We start from the raw sequence: 18,813 nt of genomic DNA, 5'->3' as shown, positions 1-18,813 counted from the left end.
GAAGCTTCCTCAATGTGTAACTGTTTAGTTTTATTGATGACTTTTTCCTCTATCTTTGTATAGAATAATATTTGCATAATATAATAATAAAAATTCCGTGTTTAGTTTTTTACTTGATCCATGGATTTAACTTAAGATATTGAAATGTATATTTCGCTAAAATGCTATATCTTAAAAATTAGAGCTCCTAGGCAAAAACTAATGCCATATTTGAATTCAGGACATCAAATTCATATGAAATCAGCTCAAAATACCTGGGCACCAAAATCACTGTTGACCTGTGTAATAGATACATTTTGAGCCACAACAACGCCTAGCAGGGTCTGCTAGTTAATAATAATTATAATTAAGCCTTCAAGTTACACATTTTAAAATTATTTAACCATGTCCTTATTTTATTAGAGTAAATATCAGAATTTCCTCTAATTGTATTTTGATTTATTTACTTTGCATAACGTTTAAGTTCAAGCAAATCCCAAAGTGATTAAACAGTCTTTAAAAGCACATTACAATAAATATATTTTAATTGGAAATTGTTTTTTTCTCTTCCCTCAATATAACAAGTCCTAGTTCATAAGAATGTCCAAAGTAGACGAAAATATAATATGATTAAACAGTCATCTTTATCTTTGCTCCCCCACATGTTTGTATTCGGTCAGCATTTCCATCTTTGATCCATTTTCTTCATTTCTCCATATCCGTGGCATCCTCTCTCTCCTCCGTCCTCCTCCTCTCGAATCTTCTGCCACCTTGTCGGTTCGTCTCGGCTTCGACCTTCCCGGTCTCCTCCTCCCTCTATCACTTAATTTCCCAATTTTATTTCCAACATACTCTTTGCCTCTTCTCTCCACAGGTCCAAACCATTTCAGTCTACGTTCCAACACCTTCTTACTTATAGGACTCGGCTTGACAATTTCTTTGATTTAATCATTCCTAATTCTGTCCCTCCTTGTCATATCACACATCCATCTACACAGTAGACTCTGTTTATTACAATAAATAGAGTCTAATGTATGTATGTATGTATGTACACACACATTATATATATATATATATATGCAGGAACATAAACAGTTTTGAATGTTTTTAAAGAAAGATTAAAGAATGTTTTGTATTGATTGAAATATATTTTCACTATTTATATATAGACTAAATGCTTACTTTGTAAATAAAATAAATTATAAAAACTTATTCATTTGATGGTGGTGAAAAAACTATTTTAAATACATTAAATTAGTCACTGTGACTCATATTATTAATAAAGAATCAGAGAAGAAAGCATTCATGAATATGAAGAATTCACCTCTATGAATGAAAAACAACTACTTACTTGATCAATATGTGTACACAAAGCAGGAATGGCTGTAAGATGTCCAATTAAATATAAGAAACCAGCTACAATATGATGAATAGCTATTCGCTGTGCAGAAGACATGCTAGTGTTTGTAGAAGGCAATTCCTAAAAACAAATAATTTCATTTTTATTTGTATCTTCAAAAATGCAAATTAAGGAGATAATGTACAAAACCTAGAGCAAATTCATACCTGCAATGCAAATGTAATGCGAAGCAATTCTATTAATGCTTCTTCGCTTCCAAGCTCAATACATAACAAAGCTAAGGTAGTGTATAGTGCACTAAAGTTTTCTTTAGAATTATTTCCTAACTGAATATTTTCATAAATATGTAATAAAATTTCTGGACAAACTTTCTTCATAAACATTGAATCTTGTCTTGAACATTTTTCAACATTTAACTGGGGAAATGGCTCAATAACACTGAAAAATTTGAAATGTTATAAATTAAACCTAATTATAAAGATAATATAAGATAAAATTAATACCATGGTTCAAGGAGATTTGGAAGATTGTCATGACGATCGAGTAAAGTATGAAGTATTTGCTGAACAACTAAACGTACAGCTGGATCAGGTGCAAGGGACATCTGAAGAAGTGGCTGAAGAAAAGCTGATGAAAACGTTTGGGCCATTTGAACAGTACGATATTTTGTGCCCACCTACAATACATAAATTTTATTATAGAAAAAAATGCAAAAAGAAACTTTCTAAATTAGACTAGAATGTCGAGAAATAAAAAACAAAATAAAGATTATTTAAAAATTTATTTACTATATTTCATTAAGTAACAGAATACATATTATCAAAAAGTTTAAGAAATTTCTACTATATAAATTATATTATATTGGATAATTAATATTTAAAAAAATATTTTAAATCAAATGTCTTCAAAATTTTTTTTTATGTAATTATCCCTTCCTAAATCAAAGAGCATAAAAAACAACAGAGAAAACATAAACTATAAAATATATATGACCATCAATTAATGGTCATATATATTTTATTTTGATTTAAGTTTGATTTATAGTCATCATTAAAAGTATATTGATCATGCAGATTATTGCTACAGAATGTATTTACATATCAGTGACAGATTCTGGCTCTATAATATGAGGCTGTTGTTGCAGGAAGATATGCAACACACAACTCTAATAGAATCATCTTGACTTTATATACAGTTTCAATTGTAATAATAAAAACATTAATTTTAACAAATAATAATTTATATAATAACTGTAGTAAAAATTGAGACAATTTTTATGATTTTTATCTTTCCATGAGACTGCTTCCAGTTCTGCAGTGCTTATCATAACCACTGCTGATACACATCTACCTGTATATACAAGGGGTGTTCAAAAAGTATCGGACCTTTGGTCGGCAAAAATACATTTATTGATTTTGAGGTACAAAATCCTAATCCCCTTCAAAGTAGTCTTCTTGGTAATGTATACACTTTTCCCAGTGCTCCTGCCATTGTTGGAAACACTGCTGGAACGCATCTTTTGGAATGGCCATCAGCCGGTCCGTCACATTCCACATGATGTCTTCTCTCGACTAAAATCGGGTTCCTTTTAGTGGCATTTTCAGCTTGGGAAATAGCCAAAAGTCACACGGAGCCATGTGGGGAGAGTACGGAGCGTGACGAACCACAGGAGTGTTGTGTTTGGCGACGAAAGCCTGAATCAGATGCGCAGAATGGGCGGATGTGTTATCACGATGGAGCTGGCAAGTTTTGATTGACCACAGATCTGGTCGTTTGCGTCACATAGCATCGGAAAGACGACGAAGGACCTTCTGGTAGTACTCCTTTGTGATGGTTTGGCCTCATGGTGCGTACTCACGATACACCACCCCACAAGAGTCAAAAAAACTGTCAACATGACCTTGATATTGCTGCGGGCCTACCGCGCTTTTTCTTGGCCTTGAGGATCGTCCCCGAAAGCCTGCTGAATCTTGCAAATGGTTTACGCTTGGGTATCACCAAGGTTTTTGGCAAAATTTGATGTAATATCGCTGCTCATGTTGTTCAGTCATTTTCCAACTTAGTGGAATCCGATGAGAGCTCGCTACATATCCTCACTCATAGGCCGACTGCCAACGACTGACGCTTCCTGCAGGCGGGAAAAAATTCAGGGCTGTGCATGACTGTCCCCTCCACAACTCCACCGAAAGAGGCCTCCTGCGCAAGAGCCCTCATTGTTCTACACACACACACAAGATATAATTATTATTATTCCCAGTAATTCAATTGTAATGCATGAGTAACAGAATTTCCCCCATAAGGTATATTACACATAATTCCAGAGGAAAAGGATATATGTTAATATATGATATCATAAAACTTATACAAATTATATTAATTATAAAAAAGATTGATGGACAGAAATTACTATTATTTTTTAATCAGGATATTTTCATTATAGGTGTAAAAATAAAATAAAAATTTATTAAGAATATGAGTTATGAAACAATAATTTAGATTTATCTGACTAAAATATAATGGATTACAAAGTAAATACATACCGGAAAGCTATACTGGTAATATGATTAAGAAAATAAAATTATTGGCCATGAAAGAAAAACAATTTTTTCATTTTAATTGAAAGAAAAATTTAATTGTTCAACATCAAATAAAAACTATACTTTATTTTCCCAAAGTATCTTCAAAAACTTTAAATAAAAATCTGAAAATATGTGTTTTATTTTTATTTGATTGTCTGGAGATAAAACTTCAATTAAATAAAAGATCTGTTCTAGAATAAAAGAAAAGAAAGACAAAACTTTTCATTTGTTTCTTTTTCATTTGAAAGTTCTTAAGTTTTTATTTTTTTAGTTTTATAAATTGACAACGTACAAAAAACTAACTTATTGACAAAATAATTTAAGCAATAAAATCCAAAAAGGTAAAAAATTTAACTATTTTAATTAAAAATATGAAAAAATTAACAAAATAAATTATAATGATATTTAAAATTATAGGGCCTTTACTCTATATGCAAAATAGTATTATTTTCAAGAGAGTATAAAATAAAGCAATTTCATTTTTCCCAACATTTATTACTTTGATAATTATAGATGAAAATAATAAATTGTGATCACTGATCTAAACTGAAATGAATATTCTTAATTATGTCAGTTTCAAGAAAGATGTTAATATACCAGTATGAAAGATGATCATTATGAATGATGTCAATGTTAAGTTTTAAAAAAATGTATATTCTTATTAGGCAGCTGTCTAATGAGAAAGTTATTATGTTTCAAAATAATCATAAAATTGTGAAACTTAAATTTCACAATATTCNAACATTAAACTTAAACCTACTTTTGTCCATCCCTATGTTATAAAACATATATATATATATATATATATACAAACCAGTTGTTGAGATGTATCATATATATAGTAAAACTTTTCTAACTCTAAGCTCTAAGGGACAAGGAAAACTTTGAGTTAGAGAACAAATAAAAAATGCTGATTTTGAATAGATTTGTACTTTTACCTCTCTGTAACTAATGGAATTGAACAGTTTTACAGGTACCGGTACTTGTTGTTGAGATAAAGCAAGAGGACCTCTTGCTTTGGACTAGAACATTGTCTGTAAATGGGCATGGATTATGGCAAGCATTCCTTAATTCAATAAATGTTCATACGAGGTCTGTTCAAAAAGTATCGGACCTTTGGTCGGCAAAAATACATTTATTGATTTTGAGGTACAAAACCCTAATCCCCTTCAAAGTAGTCTCCTTGGTAGTGTATACACTTCTCCCAGCATTCCTGCCATTGTTGGAAACACTGCTGGAACGCATCTTTTGGAATGGCCATCAGCCGGTCCGTCACATTCCACATGATGTCTTCTCTCGACTAAAATCGGGTTCCTTTTAGTGGCATTTTCAGCTTGGGAAATAGCCAAAAGTCACACGGAGCCATGTGGGGAGAGTACGGAGCGTGACGAACCACAGGAGTGTTGTGTTTGGCGACGAAAGCCTGAATCAGATGCGCAGAATGGGCGGATGTGTTATCACGATGGAGCTGGCAAGTTTTGATTGACCACAGATCTGGTCGTTTGCGTCGCATAGCATCGGAAAGACGACGAAGGACCTTCTGGTAGTACTCCTTTGTGATGGTTTGGCCTCATGGTGCGTACTCACGATACACCACCCCACAAGAGTCAAAAAAACTGTCAACATGACCTTGATATTGCTGCGGGCCTACCGCGCTTTTTCTTGGCCTTGAGGATCGTCCCCGAAAGCCTGCTGAATCTTGCAAATGGTTTACGCTTGGGTATCACCAAGGTTTTTGGCAAAATTTGATGTAATATCGCTGCTCATGTTGTTCAGTCATTTTCCAACTTAGTGGAATCCGATGAGAGCTCGCTACATATCCTCACTCATAGGCCGACTGCCAACGACTGACGCTTCCTGCAGGCGGGAAAAAATTCAGGGCTGTGCATGACTGTCCCCTCCACAACTCCACCAAAGGAGTCACTCATAGGCCGATTGCCAACGACTGACGCTTCCTGCAGGCGGGAAAAAATTCAGGGCTGTGCATGACTGTCCCCTCCACAACTCCACCGAAAGAGGCCTCCTGCGCAAGAGCCCTCATTGTTCTACACACACACACAAGATATAATTATTATTATTCCCAGTAATTCAATTGTAATGCATGAGTAACAGAATTTCCCCCATAAGGTATATTACACATAATTCCAGAGGAAAAGGATATATGTTAATATATGATATCATAAAACTTATACAAATTATATTAATTATAAAACTCATCGGTGGGTGTTATATAACAATTACTATGGTTGTTGAAATACTGAATATAAATGGGGTTTGCTTGCAAAATTTTCGTGGGCAAAGTCGCGGGTAACAGCTAGTTCNTTTAGAATATTTTTTCAACTTAATTTTATTCAAAATATATTTCATCAAAACACATGAAAAATAATGAAATGAAAAAGGAAATAGATAAATTGATACTATATTGACATTTAACCTATTTAAAGTAAACTAGCATTATACATCATAAGTTTTCTACATGTTTTATCAATGTTATGGTCATCTAATATAAATAAAATTTATAATAAATTAAATGTTATTTCAAATGATAATTTTTCTTTTATCACATATTTATTAATACAGTATATAAAATTTATGTAAGATGTTTTCTTCTTTTATAAATTTTTAATAAATAAATTTAAAATATGTTACAGAGTAATTATATATTAAAAACTTGCATCATTTTATTTTATATCAAAACCAAGCTTTCTTAGCCTTGACTTTCAATTTATAGAAGTTAATTAGAATAATAAATGTATGTTAATGTACAATCTTCTTCAGGAAAATTACATTCTAAATTAGAATGTAATTTTCCTGAAGGAAAAGGAACAAAAGAACTAGAAAATTTTCCAAAAATCTTTTTCTAATTAAAATTTATTTTTTGTATTTATTTTCTGTTATCTTCTATTTCTATAGTACTTATGACTTTAGTGTCCACATAAGGTGGGAATTTCATTGAATTCCACATTAAAAATATTTTTATCTGTTCAACTCTATTCCCCAAGATTAAATCCTGAGTGCTCCACTGATGAGAATTAAATAATAATTTTCCAAAATCATAAATGATTGTAGAAGTTTGTTGTTTACTCCTGCATGCTTAGTCTCAAGTTATATGAGTAGCAGTATGAATATGTTGGGAGTGTCATGTATCACAATATATTCTCAGCATGTTCACATTGCCATTTACATTACTCAAGACTAGGCACTCTGTATAGTTTGTTTAGTTAATTATGATTTGAAATTAATAATTTCAAATCATATTAATTTCAAATCACAATTATTAAATATAATCACATCATAAATTGTATTATTTAGCCAATAATCTAATTACTAAAATGAGAATTCTACGTAAACAAACCCAACCAAACTTTTTCAGTTAAGCTTTTAACTAACAATCAGTATATTTAATATAAATGTATCTTTTTGAAAAAATGCCAATACATTCTCTTTTTTGAGACTAGACTGAATATTTCATTTGTAGTTAAAAACTAGAGATTGAAAAACAATAATATTCAATAATACTGAGTTATCTTCTATTTTGAAATTTATAAGAATCTTGAAAAATAATATCATAGATACTATTTCAAAATTTCAACTGTATTTTAAAAGTAAAATAACAAATTAAATAAAAATTAAACAACAACATTTATTGACATAATAAAAATATTACTATAATTTTGAAATTTTAATTTTAATTTTACATACATTTACATAATATTTAAAAACATAGAGGAAGGAAACATTTAAAATAAGATTTCATACAAATATTCTAAAAGTTTTGAATGCTAAATATAGAATGATATAGCCAAAAACAGAAAACTCTCAAGTTTACTGTCTCTTATTTATTCATTAAGATCAATTTATTAATGATATTTTGCTATTGTAAATAAAATTCACCAGATTTGTGCCACATATAAAGTTTTGAAAATTTGTAAGACCTCTCAAATTTAGTAATTGTTGGAAGTTTGTCAGTTTTATAGGTCTTTGGATTCTGCTTTTTCATCTGTTGGTTATGGCTGCCCTCCAAACAAGCATCCAATTCATAAAAACTTCAATTGCAGAACTACTAAAAATGTATTGATTGTGTAGTAATATTCCCAATATTTTCCTCTTTAGAACATTTACAATAGTTAAGATTGAAAGGTCAAGCAGTGATAAAATGATAACAAAAACCAAGTTTTGATTGCAATAAACAATATTTACACTATGTAAGTTTAGTCAAGATAATTTTGATAACAGTATACAAATGATAATAAAATACATCATAAAAAGTGGCATCCACTAGATATTCTTTATTATCTAAAATAAATTTTAAATTTATATCCTTTTTCGTTAAAAATTACATTTTCATACAATTAATAAGTATTATCATTAATATTCTTATAAAGAAACCGTTGTAAAATATATCAGTTATTAAAATTGGGCTTTGGTTTATCTTGACACAATTTATACTTAGCCTACTTGTCAAATGTATACATGGGTAAAAATTTTAAATACTTTATGACTTTACAGTATCAAACCTGTACAGCTTTCTGACAGGAATCCATTAAAATTGGTATAGCCTATATAGCCTATTCTCTTAAAGTTTATAACACTAAATAAAGTACACAATTTAATTTAGAAACTGATTTTAATGCTTTAATCTGAATTAAATTGAGAGAAGAGAAAATGAATAAAACAATAGAAAAAAATTTAAAAAGTAGATAATTTAAAATAAATCATGTATTGTACAGTATATATAAAATATAATTTTAATTTATCTTTCTATTCAATATACATTTTTAATGAATTATAAACTACAAAACATCATAACAGTTTCATAAATACTGTAAGTAAAGAATAATTAAGTTAACATAATATTTTTGACATGATTTAAAACATGAATTTAATTATTCATTTTCATTAAATCTAAATTGAAAGACAATGTTTAGCAAATTATAAATGACTTGATATATAAATGAATGCTTTGAATTTTCTAAATTAGATATTAATACAGTAATTAAAAACATTTTGAAAAATTTCCTTATATTTCTTGCAGATTATTATTAAGTCATTAAAGAAATATTAAATATGAAAAACTGTATCTGAAAACATTTAAAAGCAAGGTATACAGCATTAAGCAAAATATTAATCCTAATCATCATGTTTTATTATACTGTAATAAAAATTTTATATAAGAGATTTAACAATAATTTAAAATTTATTTTATCTAAGATAATTTCCTATATAGTAATTAGTTATAAAATGTTTTATAACTTAGTAAATTTATTTACTAAGTTTATAAGACAAAATAAATTAATTAATTAATTAAAATACATACATAATAATAGAACATTATTTCTTAAATAAATAATTTCAATCTAGAAAAGAATTATCAATAATCAATAATTGAAAATGCTGAATTATAGTAAAGTTTTGTAATTTTAATTATTTATAATAATTATTAATAATAATTATTTCCAACATCTGTAGCTTTGAATTATATGAGCGCTAAGGTAGGTTTTCTTTTTCACTAGACTTATTATACCACCATTGTTTGTTTTCTGTTTTGTAAATCATTTTAAATTTAATCATTATTTTAGCTTATACCTGTTAATCTAATACCTGCCATCCATATTTTATCTAATGTCACAACTCATACATTTCTCATAATCCATGTTTCCTAATGATCTTTTACAATTTTGTAACATTACAATAAATTTATGCTAACCTGTATGTAATTTTCCCTATATAGTTTTAACACAAGAGTTGAAAAGGGACATAATTGTCCGAAATGCATACTCAAAGAAATAAAAAGTTTTTCTAAAGCTTGTCCTCCTTTTTATTGATGGTATAATAAGTCTAACGAAAAAGAAAAGCCACCATAGAACTCATATAATTCAACACAAGACTAGACAAGAAGCATATCGCATAAATCTATAGCTTTGTTTTTTGTTTTGTTAAGTTATGGTCATGCAACATTTCAGCGATTTGTCTAAGGGGATGGCTTCTGGGAGGTCTTTTTAAGGGTAGCTGCCCCTATTCAGGTGTTACAGACTTCTACGGAGAAAACTCAGAAAACTCCATGTGCTGCCAGCCCATCCTGGCAAGGCGCAAACCCACAACTGAACTTCCAGTGTTCAGGGTACGAAGACCACTTGGCCACTGGTGCGCTCCAACATCTATAGCATTTAGAATTTTTTTTTTATTCAAGAATTTAGAAAGCTAATGAACAGCATTAAAAAAACAAAACAGAAATATCTCAAAAAGTTTGGATTTAATATAAGCATACATTTTAAATTATTATATCACAGTACATGGTTCAGACTAAAAATAAGAATAAATAAAAAGAATGCATAACATTGAATAAATCACATAAATAAAAAACATCTCAAATATTACAATTTGTTTCTGATTTAATTCAATAATTTTTTTTAAACATTATTGAATTGAATCAGAAACAAACTGTAATTTTTGAGATGTTTTTTTATTTTCAATTTTTAATTTCATTTGCATTCATAACAATTTAAGAAATGCAGAAATTGTATATTTTTTATTAACATCTTTTAATTTTTATAAGTTATTCAAGAATAATACATTCTTTTGATATTTCCATAACTAATTTTCTTTACAATAGTAAATTTGAAAATTTATTTCCAAATTTATTTACTGTAATATATTGAAAAAACAACATTTAATACCTTATAGCCAAAATTAATTTTTTAATCAATGATAAAAGATGAGTTTATTAATTGAAATTCTAAAATCCCTAAAATCCTAAATAATATTAACAATTTTTTAAATTTTTATAAATGTTCTAAATTTTTAACTTACATTAAAACTTTTGTGTTTTTATTTAAATCTTTATGTATAGTACTAGTATAATCATAGATAATAAATTATAAAATTATTTTTTAAATTTTAACTTAAATTTTTAACTTAAATTCAAATTTAAGTTAAAATTTAAATTAACTTAAATTTTTTAACTTATAAAATAAAATTTATAACAAAATATAAAAATAATCATCATCTTGAAAATTTTGCCAGTTTGGCAACAAGTTTGTTTAGTGAAGTGAAGTTTTTTTGTACACTATGTCCTCAGTTAAAATTGTGCATTAGGCATGTTATAGTCATTTTTTGGTCTTTAATGATATTTATTTTTCAATGAAAGAGTTTGTGTTAGTTTTACGTAATTATAGATCTAAAATACTAAAACAGTTTTACATAATACTGTATGACTGATATCTATAGAGTATACTAAAAATATAAAGTAAATTATTATATTGAGTAAATTAATTCTCTTGACAATAAACTATCATCAATATATTTATAATTTTTATCTAAATAATATTAACAGTATTACAAATATTTAAAATTACTTTTATGTAGCTTTATGACAAGACATAAGATGTTTATTCTGTAATACATTTATATATATAATTCTCTGTTATATTGGAAATTAAGTACTATTATTGAAAATTTCTTAATTATTATGAAACAGCATAAATAAAAAAATCAATATAGAAGCAAGGAGGTATATCCATAAGGTAGATGAATTCTTCAAATTGACATGGGATAAAAGTTTTTTCCCTGGTACTCTAGAAAACTCAGCTTAGCTTCACTCTTTAGCATCTTGTCAAGATTCAAAAGAGTAAAGCAAAGCCAATATAAGTTAGAAGCAATGAATAAAGCATTTTCCATTTATATTGACTCAATAAGTATAAGATAAATGATTTAAATACAGAAAGTTAAATAATGATGAAGTATTTCAGTTCATTTTAACAAAATCATCTTTAAATAAATCAAAATACAGATTATATTTAATAATGAAATTGTTGAAGTATAAAGAAATAGAATAATTTTGTCATAGATCAATTCAATTCTCCCATTTTATATGTCATTTTATATGTCTCTAAAAGCAATTTTAAATGAAATGAATTTAAAACAAACAACAAAGAAAATAAATAAAATAAATTTGATAACTTTTTACTATTAAGTTTTATCTTTTTCAGTAGACTACCCATAGATTATTTATGGAGGAGACTAACTTCCTGGTATCAAATGATGTCTATAGGAGTTCAATGTATTTCCTATTCAACTTTTGAATCCTGGCAAATTGCCAATAACTTTGTAAAACTGTTCTACCTAGGACCTCAGTACCTATAAGTCTTAATTTTAAATTATTAATATGTTAAAGATTTTTGTTTATATCAATTCCAATATATTATTGATCCTTCAATAACATAAAATCCACACTCAATAATTTGTTTTAAAAACAAAAATAAAGAAAAAAATTACTGTTTTTCAAACATAACTAGATAGATAGAGATGTAATGGAGCTGATTATTATAAAACATTTTTCAGAGATTTCTTGTATTATCGTTTAGTTCCATTATACTTATTAGACTTAAAAAAATTTTCAAAATTTCTTTGCTATTTAAAGTCGATATATTGATTAAATTATTCATCAAAATGTTAACATATATACTATTCTTATTCTATAATTTCTGAATGAAGTAATTCTGAATTTTCTAGATGAATAGTTAAATATAAAAATTTATTGAAAAATAATGTTTTATATTTCAATTTCTGTTTTACTTAAATATATTTTTACATTTAATCAGAATTTATAGTTCTTTAAGATTAACTATATCAACATAATTTCAGAAATTTGCCATAAAATAGAAAACTAATTCTATTATAGTAGTACAGTATTTTATGTTCATATATAGAGTGACCATATTATTAATTGTGCAAACCAAAACCAAGACTGAGTGAAAAATGTGTTTAAAAATGGCTAAACTTAGATGATCTTTTTAAAAATTTAAAAATTTTTAAAAATTTTTCCAGGACAGTCCCAGATTTCTCCTGTTTTTCAACCAATATATATATACTGACCTATAAATTGGTTATATTGCATTAGAAGACCTATAAAATAGCTCTGTTTAAAATTTTATTCTATTTTTGAGGTTGAAAAACAGGAGAAATCTGGGACTGTCCTGGAAAAACCAGGATATATGGTCACCCTATTTATAAAAATGCAGATTTTTGAGCATTATACATTAGTTAATCTTAAAAAAATTCATTATCATATTATTTTACACTAATTTTTAAGATGTTAAATCCTATTAAATATCATTGAAAACTTCTCAAAATTTTTTATATATTATATCCAATAACTTGTAAAAATTTTCATACATTAAAATATATCATTTTAACAAAATTATACTATGATATTTATAAAATTTCAAGTCAAGACATTCCAGAAGTGAAATGCAAATAAAAGCAAAGAAAAATTTCTTTAGGCCTCAATAAAAATGTATTTTATTAGAATTATTAAGCAATAGTCTAATCTGATAGTGATAGCTTTAAAAATTATAAAGCTTTCATTATATTTTCATAAGCATTTAACTACATTAATATTTAAATCATCATGTGTAAATATATCATCATTTACATGTAAAAGTGTTTCCTAGTTAATTTAATAAATTCACTCATTTTAATTGAATATAATTCATTAACAAAATATTTGAGTTTTCAAATTAAAGTAAAACAGCATTTATAGCCTCCATAATCATCATCATAAGTAACATTACAATTGATTGTTTTCTATAATTTTTCTTTTATATAAATATACTTAAATCCCATTTATGTATATAAAATACAAACATTCTATTTAATGAATATTTAATTTATACATATAATATACACAGATTAATATGCTTTCATAACTGATTATAGAAAGCATAAATAATGCATGTGTTTTCTTTAATTAATCAAGTACCATTCACAACAGTTTTATTAAATGTTAACTATAATCGCGTCGCGTCGTGACGCGTCTAAGCGCGCCATCAATATGAAAAAGTAGTTAACACGAATAACTTGGTTGAGGTTCGATGATCGTCGCTAAAACACGATATCTGTATTCGCTCTACTGCATTTACATGAATAAAAATTCAATTAATTTTATGTATTCACGAAATATCTAGTAGTTTATTCGTAAGCGTGACTGCACGCGAAGGACGCGACGCGTGACTGAAAATCACATATTAAACGATTCGTCAAATCACGTCAAGAAAAAATTTATATAAAGTTAACCTGCTACCTAATTAAACAATAATACAGCATATGTTTATATAATAGATTAAAATTAGGAAGGAAAATGTGATTTATCAAGAAACAAATATTTATCTTACATGTAAACAAATGGAATCATTTTCTAAAGTACTCACCCAGAATAAAAGGTTAAAAATAATAACAAGATATTTTATACAGGCGTAGCAACCTTTTAAACCCATTGTTTAAAGAACAACGTTTTAATCCGAACTAAAAAGAACTTCCTTTCTTCCTCTCACAAATCATTAAAGTTGGAGGGAAAAGATTGCGCCGACGCAACAACTCCACTTCCGCTGATTTATTGGTTCGTTATTTCTGTTTAACTTCTATTTTTGACAATGTTACTAACGATGATGTAGTCGATTATTTTATCTTCATCATAATAGAAGTTAATTTTAATATGTTCATACATTCACTTATTACGTTTAATCATCGTATAACTTGATTTTTTATTTTTATTTCTTATCGTATCTTTAAAGTATTGTTTTCATCCTTTATAACTAGGATGATCATCTGTTCCAGTTCGTCCTGGACAGTCCTGGATTTCTTCTAGTTCTTTGGTGTGGTCGAGTCCCGGACCGCACCAGTGGTGAAGTAAATAAAACCGGGAAACACTGGCATAGGTTCACGGGCTGGCCACCGGTTTTCTTCACGTGTCTAGCAGCTAAATAGGGCCCCTTACCTATAGAAAGTCCCCCGGAAGACATTCCCTTGGCAGATCGCTCACGTGTAGCGTTGCTATATCCAATCAAACCATCTAGTTCCGGATTTTATCTGTTTTTAGCTCTTAAAAATAGAATAAAATTATAAATAGGACCGTTTTATAGGTCTTCTAATATAAAATAATTAATTTATAGGTCAATATATAAATAATGTTTTAAAATAAAATAATCCAAGTTTAGTCATTTTTATATCCGTTTTTCACTCACTCCCGACCTAAAACTATTCGATTTGGACGATAAAATATATGATCACCTTAATTACAGCAGTAACAATTTAAATTCTTTATTCTGTAAATTCATATTATTTTGTCGAAACGTTAATATTTTTATTTCCTTATAAATGTAATACCGAATTTCAATAAAATGTATGCAAATGGTGTAACTATTTTATAACGGATTACCGTTAATGATGAAAGAACCGGGTAAAAATCGGAAACTTCCTCTATGAAAATATTTATCAACAAATATTTACTCATAAATTCTGTATATTGTGAACTTTTCCTGAAATAATTAAAAGTAAATTGAATCTATTCGCATAAAAATAAAATTTATTGCATCTATTATTAATCATAAGATTGAATACAAATTTGCCACATTTGACAACTTATTGGTCACCTGTCTATGAAACTACTGTATATTTTCAAACCTTTACAATAAATTTAAACAGGAAATAGTTACTCTTGTACATCATAAATTTACAGTTTAAATGGAATTACTTTAATATAAAATCTATAATATTTTATAAAAATAAGAGTGGAGTCGATGAGCTGGATCCGCTACCGTAGCGAAGCAACGGAAAGTCTTCAAAACATGATGTTTGAATTTTAGAGAAAAAAAAGAAAAAAAACTTTTTTTATACTCTTTCCGCCCTGTGGGCACTAAAAGGGCCTTTTAAAGCAGGCCCATTACGGGTTCGGCCAGGCCCACAATGGGGCGACCGGGTGGTGAGGAACGGTGCCCGACATAGTCGAACGGACCACCCCCGAAGGATTCCGGGGATTCTTTGACCCGTCCGGATTCGATCCCGGGTTCCCCAAAGCGGTAGGCTGCCACCTTGACCGCTCGGCCATTCGGCCGTCAAAGAAAGAGAAAAAAAAAAAACTTTGCAAATGTAAATATAACGTTGCATGACGTAGTACAGTAGACCCCCTATAACGCTTAGATACGTTCCACGCTAACCGAAAGTTATGTTGTAGGAACGATTAAATACATGAGCCAATTTCAGCCCGATAGGTGGGAACTTTACGGACTAAGGCTGTTCGAAAGGTTTTCTTCTATAAAATTAACCGATTCTAGACTAATTCCACTCAACATTTCCAAAATACGTATAATTTTTTGGGAATAATCTGTATAAACTATGCTATAAACAAAAAATTATAGGATTACTTATCGAGTGTGTACCGTTCGACTACGCCGTTGCTTAAAGCTGGTTTTCATCGCGGAACAGCACATTAAACGACGGCCGCGATTTCTAATAACGAATTTTTCGCATAAAAATAACTTGACCTTTGGAGACATCATTAATATAAATAATTTTTATGGACGTTGAATAAGAAGTATTTCTTTCACAAGAAATGTATAAAATTAGTGCTGTATTAGACTTACGGTACCTAATTTACATACTGTACAGACGATAATAAACTCAACTTACTAGCCTAAAATCTCCGTAGCATGTTGCCAGGCGGCAGAAAGCATATATATAATTATAATAAAATTACAATAAATTAAGTTAATGTATAATTATATGTACAGTACCTAATTTATATATAATTTATATATAATACTAAACAGACGATAGCAAACTCAATTTAGCCGCTCCGTAGCGTGGCGCAGGGTCCGAGGTAAGTAGTTCGGCTGCTCATCCACTATTAGTCCAGACTCTATCAATCTTCTCGCGAAACGACGTTATAGGAGGTACGTTATACGAAAGTTTCTACAATTTTTTCGCTACGTTATAGGAATTGTCGTTATAGGAACGTACGGTTAAAGGGGGGGTCGACTGTATTACGTTTTTATTTTTATCTCAAATTTCTTGCAAAAATGCTGAGATTATAATTTTCTAATATATATTCTATATACCAATAAATTATGTTTTACTTCGTAATAAACATGGAACTATTTCATTCTCGCACGTAAACTGTTGAACATCGTTTCCATTCTTATTCTGGAAAATATCATCATTCTTATTCTGGAAAATCTAACGGGCCGGATAACCGAGGCGATGCGTTAGAGCCAGTGTTTCTCAAACTTTTTTGTCAAGTGGCACACTTGAAATTATTAAACAAAATTCACGGCACCCCTATTATTATTATTTATTATTTTGCTTTTTACGGTTAGTAAAGATATGAAGGATGAGAAGACTTTGAAAAAAATAAAAGTTTTTTATTAAAGTAAGTTTATTTCCAAACAACACAAAAGCATTCAAAACAAAAGTTATTATTATAAAGGTATCTTTTAATTATTTATTTAATTTAATACTTTAATTCAATTATTTTAAGTAATTTTAATTTAATTATTTAAAAATTTCGCGGCACCCTTCTGGCGTTCTTGCGGCACCCTAAGGTGCCGCGGCACCCGCTTTGAGAACCACTGCGTTAGACTATCAATCTGGGAAACCCGAAATCGAATATGGGCAGAGAACTCTGGGAATTTTTCATGGGCGACCTGACCCAGATAAACTAAGTCCTGTCCATCACTACCCGGTCGCAACACTGTGAGCCTGTTTGAAACCATAATGGTTATATAAATAAAAACCTTTTTACTACCCACAGGGCAGAGTCAAAAATGAAAAACCCACCGATGGCCGAGTGGATAAAACCACTGAACACTGGTAGTTGGTTGCGAGTTCGCTGCTGACCAACGGTCTGGCAGATGGTTTTCTCCAGATTTTCTTTACATTTGCCAGGTAATTGAGGAAAAAACCGGTACAAAATGGAGTTTTTCCAAAAGATGCTGGGACGCTTCAATTCCAGGATATGCAACAGCGCATATTCTAACGTAAAACTGGACAGAAACGTGTAATGCGAATTTTGACTTGTGCAGTGGGAATCTCATATTTTTGCAGTAATTAATTGTCCAATTCTTGGTTTTATAAGTATTTCTTTCTTCTAGTTATGTTAATTAAAGTTAAAATATTTACCTAAATCACACAATATAAGGTAAAACCTATCCAAAACGGCACTTGAATAAAAAGGAAACCAGCATAAAACAGAAAAAATTCTTCGGAACGGAGCGATTTTCTACGTTAATAAAAAAAAAAACCTGTTGAAAACAGAAACCTGTCAAACAGGAAAAAATTTTCGGTACTATGCGATTTCGATTTACACAGATTTTACTGTATATTTTATTCGGCCCACGAAAAAGAGCTATGGTAGGAATGTTGGTAGGATTTACCATTTGCATTGAATATAATACAGTACAATTAGAGTTGCCACCTTTTCAAAATCGCTGACCCGGAAGGCAGGTGAGGTTCTTTCGAACAGAAGTTCCTGACACATGCGCAATGTCATTTTGCAATGCGAAGAATAATTTGCAGTGCATGCCGGTTCTAAATCAGTTACAGTTAGCGACTATGGGGAGACTTGGATAGGAGTAACGCAAGTGACCTAGCTCTATTGGATATTAGAGGTGTATATGATTACGAATGAATCGTACAAGCAAAAAAAAAGCAGCACTGCGCCTAATGCAAACGACTACCACACTAGTAATTCGGTACACGAGGGAAGAAATATATGCGACGGTTTGCATATAATTTTGTACATATTCATTTCAACTTGCACAACCCTGAGAAATATTAATTAACCCCGGAGCCCGGAGATAACTCACTCAATCTCGGAGTCTCCGGGTCAAACCCGGACAGATGGCAACCCTAAGTACAATACATAATTTTTTATGTAGACGCAACATCAATATTAGTGTTTTTCCAACGGGATCCCGGCTGTCTTTTAACACGGAAAATATCCCGGGAAATCACGCGAATTTCTTAAACATTCACCTTTTTTTAATTTTGTGTTAAAGTTGAGGAAATTTTGAAAATAGAAAGTATAATTAACCCACAAACTGTCAGTATACATTTGTATTT

The 18,813-nt window shown here is 29.4% G+C and overlaps 3 protein-coding genes across 3 annotated transcripts in view; 1 reads left to right on the top strand and 2 right to left on the bottom strand.

The window, feature by feature from the left end:
- The window catches only part of LOC111633469 (CD9 antigen-like), a 75,411-nt gene extending 60,855 nt beyond the window's left edge, over positions 1–14,556 (bottom strand). Inside the window, exon 1 of the mRNA XM_023378039.1 lies at positions 14,127–14,556. Within this exon, the coding sequence (XP_023233807.1) occupies positions 14,127–14,192 (66 nt within the window). The 5' untranslated portion in view covers positions 14,193–14,556. The remainder of the gene's footprint in view (positions 1–14,126) is intronic.
- The window catches only part of LOC111633468, a 35,234-nt gene extending 20,463 nt beyond the window's left edge, over positions 1–14,771 (top strand). The window contains exon 2 of the mRNA XM_023378037.1: positions 14,515–14,771. The gene's annotated coding sequence lies outside the window, so the exon portion shown is untranslated. The remainder of the gene's footprint in view (positions 1–14,514) is intronic.
- On the bottom strand, positions 1,268–2,054 carry LOC111633471 (protein EFR3 homolog B-like). The gene is made up of 3 exons (XM_023378040.1): positions 1,843–2,054; positions 1,546–1,777; positions 1,268–1,459 (listed from the first exon to the last, which is right to left on the bottom strand). Exons 1-3 carry the CDS (start codon positions 1,986–1,988, stop codon positions 1,283–1,285), a joined length of 555 nt encoding a protein of 184 aa, XP_023233808.1. The 5' UTR covers positions 1,989–2,054; the 3' UTR covers positions 1,268–1,282.
- Positions 14,772–18,813: the final 4,042 nt, after the last annotated feature.

Source organism: Centruroides sculpturatus, unplaced genomic scaffold (assembly GCF_000671375.1).
Source record: "Centruroides sculpturatus isolate CEXI.00-Female unplaced genomic scaffold, Cexi_2.0 scaffold618, whole genome shotgun sequence".
Classification (NCBI taxonomy): Eukaryota; Metazoa; Arthropoda; class Arachnida; order Scorpiones; family Buthidae; genus Centruroides; species Centruroides sculpturatus.
The sequence above is the reverse complement of the archived record's forward strand: the minus strand, read 5'-3'. Positions and strand labels throughout refer to the sequence as shown.